At 41.4% G+C, this 3,545-nt stretch overlaps 1 protein-coding gene across 1 annotated transcript; it reads left to right on the top strand.

The window, feature by feature from the left end:
- Window positions 1–367: 367 nt before the first annotated feature.
- Window positions 368–1,072, top strand: LOC306875830 (oligodendrocyte transcription factor 1-like; the record flags this gene model as incomplete). Its single annotated transcript, XM_079426576.1, has 1 exon — window positions 368–1,072. One exon carries the CDS (start codon window positions 368–370, stop codon window positions 1,070–1,072), a length of 705 nt encoding a protein of 234 aa, XP_079282702.1.
- Window positions 1,073–3,545: the final 2,473 nt, after the last annotated feature.

The raw sequence follows: 3,545 nt of genomic DNA, 5'->3' as shown, positions 1-3,545 counted from the left end.
CCATAATTTACTCACTTACTTTTCTTACTTTGTTCTTTCTTCTGTGGAGCCCAAGGGATGATATTTTGAAGATGTTTCTGTGCAATGAAAATCACAGGGGTCCAAATTTGTTTATAACCCCACTTTGATCATAAGGACAAAAACAGACATTTCTCAAAATATGTCCCACAGAAGGAAGAAAGTCAAACTTAATTTGGAATGTCATGGTGATGATAATTAAAGAATAAAATATTTTTTGTTTCTTGATAGAACACTCCCTTCAACACAATCTGTAAATCCCAAAGCTTTTTTGCTGATTTTTAAAATTTGTATTCTATTTTATTTTATTGACTTAAACATGTCTTCTTAATATCTATCTTCTCTCAGAATGCAGGCTGTGCCTGGCTTTAGGTGCAGAGAGCAGGGTGAGGGCTCTTTACAGCAATTCATGCCAAGAATGGTACAGGTAACAGGAGCAGGAGGACCAGGCTCCAGTGCTGGTGGTCTTCAGGGGCCTCACAGATCTTCAAAACCCCCTCGTGAGCTTAGTATGGAAGAGCAACAGGAGCTACGGAGAAAGATCAACAGTCGTGAGAGGAAGAGAATGCAGGACCTCAACGTAGCCATGGATGCTTTACGGGAGGTCATGGTGCCCTACTCTTCTCCCACCGGTGTAGGTGGAGCACTGCAGCACCCTTACCTCCCTCCTGGAGCCCCTCCGTCAGGACGCCGCCTGTCTAAGATCTCCACGCTGGTGTTGGCCCGTAACTACATTCTGCTCCTAGGCTCCTCCTTGCAGGAGATGAGGCGTCTGCTGGGCGAGGTCAGCATCGGGATGGGTGTCAGCGGGACTGTACCACGTCTGCTGCTGACAGGGGGGTGGCCATTTCTTACCGGGCCAGGACAGTTTCTGCTTTCCCCTCCTGAGCATCAAATGGGTGCAGCAAAGTGCCCTCTTCTGCCTCAGGGTACCCAGGAGGAGCTCTTGGCATGGGGGTCAGGCAGCATGTCAGAGAGCCCGGTGTGCCAGTGTGGGGTGTGCCGGACCCCACGGATGGTGCATGTTAATCCCGCCACACGTTTCCCAAAATGATTCCAACATGACTTGGAGGAAGGCTAAAAAAGAACAATAGAACCACATGCAGTTTTTAATGTCTGTGAAGGGTGGGGTGTCTGGTTCATTTTTTGGTAACACTTTAGAAAAAGGTTCAATTTGTTAACCTTTAGGAATAGTTCACCCAAAAACTAAAGTTCTTTCATAATTTCTTCACCATCTTGATGTTTCCAAACCTGTTTGACTTTCTTCTGTGGAAGACAAATGAAGAAATCAAACATTTTTATGTTCCACAGAAGAAAGAAAGATACATGGTTTTGAAATGCCATGATGGTAGACAAATGATTTATGAACATTCTTGGTAAACTGCCCTTAAGTATCTAAACCAAACACTGAGCAAAACGTTTACAGCATTTATTACATTTTGGTTCATGTCAGTTACCACATATACTAATACATTTTTAACATTTCAACTTGAATGTGCATATTTGCATTTGGCTAACTAAACCTTTTTTAAGTGTTACCACTTTTTCCTTTTGCAAAATGCTCCTATATATGTTTCCCATACAGTTGTTCTTTTCTTTGTGTTTGCTAAGAATTAAACTAGTAATACTGAAAGTGTGTGTGTGTGTGCATCGGTTGTTTGAAACTAGTGCAAAAGTTAATCTCTCAGCACATTTCCTGTTTTTACATCTCGTTCTCTGTAGTAAGCGTGTGCATGTGTTTGTGCTCGGCTGCATCCAAACGGATTGAAATAATTAATTGTGCACCCCTTTTGCAGCACAAGGACAGAGGCTTTCTTTCACCCCAGCCTTCCCTGAACCCACCCCATTCAACTCCCCAAACATCAAACCCGGCAGCCCTGTAATAATTAGCAGACACTCTTTCTCCAGCTTCATCATGTTTAATCCACTCCCTCGTTCGGTAAATGCGTTTACACGGTCCGGTGTAGCTCCATTCAGTACTCTCTGTGAACCACATATTCAAACGCCCGGAAAATGTGTTTCCACCAAAGGAGTTCACTTACCTAAATTACAAACAACACCCTCTCCAGCACCCAAACTCTGACATCCACCCCTCCGAAGACTTGGCGGTTGAAAAAAAGAAGCAATTCTTTCAATCTCAGGGCACGGTGAAAGCCATGAAAGGAGGGAAAAGCAATTCCATCTTGTGGATAGGGGTGCATGAATGAGAATGCAGATTATAATCATAAGAATAATGATAAAATACGAGGAATAATCGGTCCCACTGCAAAAGGGGATTAGTCCGGCCAGGCGCGTGAAAGAGGGCGAGAGGCTGAATGGAAGGAGTCTGTTGCCCATCGCCTGGGACAAAAGGAGAGGTAGATGCCATTAAGTGAGATTAGGGTTAATAGGCCTTGATTTTCTTACAAGGAGGTAAAAAAAGAAAAAGAAGTACAGAGGGGGGAGAGGTGGGACAGAGAAGTAGGAAAGATCAAAGTAAGACTTAAAACCCTTCTCTTTGCGAGGACGCACACACACACACACTTTAACTTGCCACCTTTTACATTTACATATAGCTGCCTTATATCCGCTGACAACTTGAAGAGATTACCTCACTAATTTGACCTCACTGCAGTGCTTTTCTTAAAGCCATCTTCTCCTGTCCTTCTCTCCTGAGGTGATAACTTTTTCTCTGATGATGGTGGGCGTATTGTGAGAAGGATGTAGGGGTCTGCTCTCTCTTTGTGTTCATTCTTCAGCTCATCAGTGGAGCTAAATCCAGCCAAAACAAAATGAGACAAAAGAAGAGAAAGTAGAACGGGGTGTCCTATTGTTCTCCACTAAATGCCAATATATGCTGTATATCTCACTGATATATGGCTTGACCAACCACTGTGTGAGTGTGTGTGTGTGTGTGCGCGCATGTTGGAGAGAGAAAAACAGATCGATTTGCCTGAGAATTTGTGAATTCACAGAGAGGTCAGTTTCATTAACTCTTTAATGAGAGGGAAATGTTAGTAAAACCAATCAATAAAGTATGTAAGAGAATGTGTGTGCATACTTGTGAGGACCAAGTAATAAAAAAATGTCACATAAACAAATAAAACAATACATGTTGAAAATCAAATTATAATGGAAAATGCAGCGATCTTCATTAACTGCAGGCTCTAAAATCATGTTTTGCTTTTTTTCTACTGATATCAACAAGTATGTTTTTAATGCTTTGGTGCTGAAATAAGTTTACGGAACTAAAAAAAAAAAACTTGTTTTTGGAAAAGTGGTAATTCATAAATAAAATAATGAATAATTTTTTTTTTCTTTTTCTTTTTATATTTAAAAAAATGTATTTCAATATTTTATTTAATTGCTTTATTTAATAACAACAGAAGTCTTGCTATAGGTAAACGTGTGTGTGTGTGTGTGTGTGTGTGTGTGTGTGTGTGTGTGTGAATGTCTGAGTCATTGCAAGTTTAAGACTGATTGAGGGCCATCCATCCTTAGCTATTGGTGAAAAGATGAGTGTGAGAAGATCTCCACTCCTCCTTTCA

The sequence above is a fragment of the Barbus barbus genome (genome assembly GCF_936440315.1).
Source record: "Barbus barbus genome assembly, chromosome: 10".
Classification (NCBI taxonomy): Eukaryota; Metazoa; Chordata; class Actinopteri; order Cypriniformes; family Cyprinidae; genus Barbus; species Barbus barbus.
The sequence above is the reverse complement of the archived record's forward strand: the minus strand, read 5'-3'. Positions and strand labels throughout refer to the sequence as shown.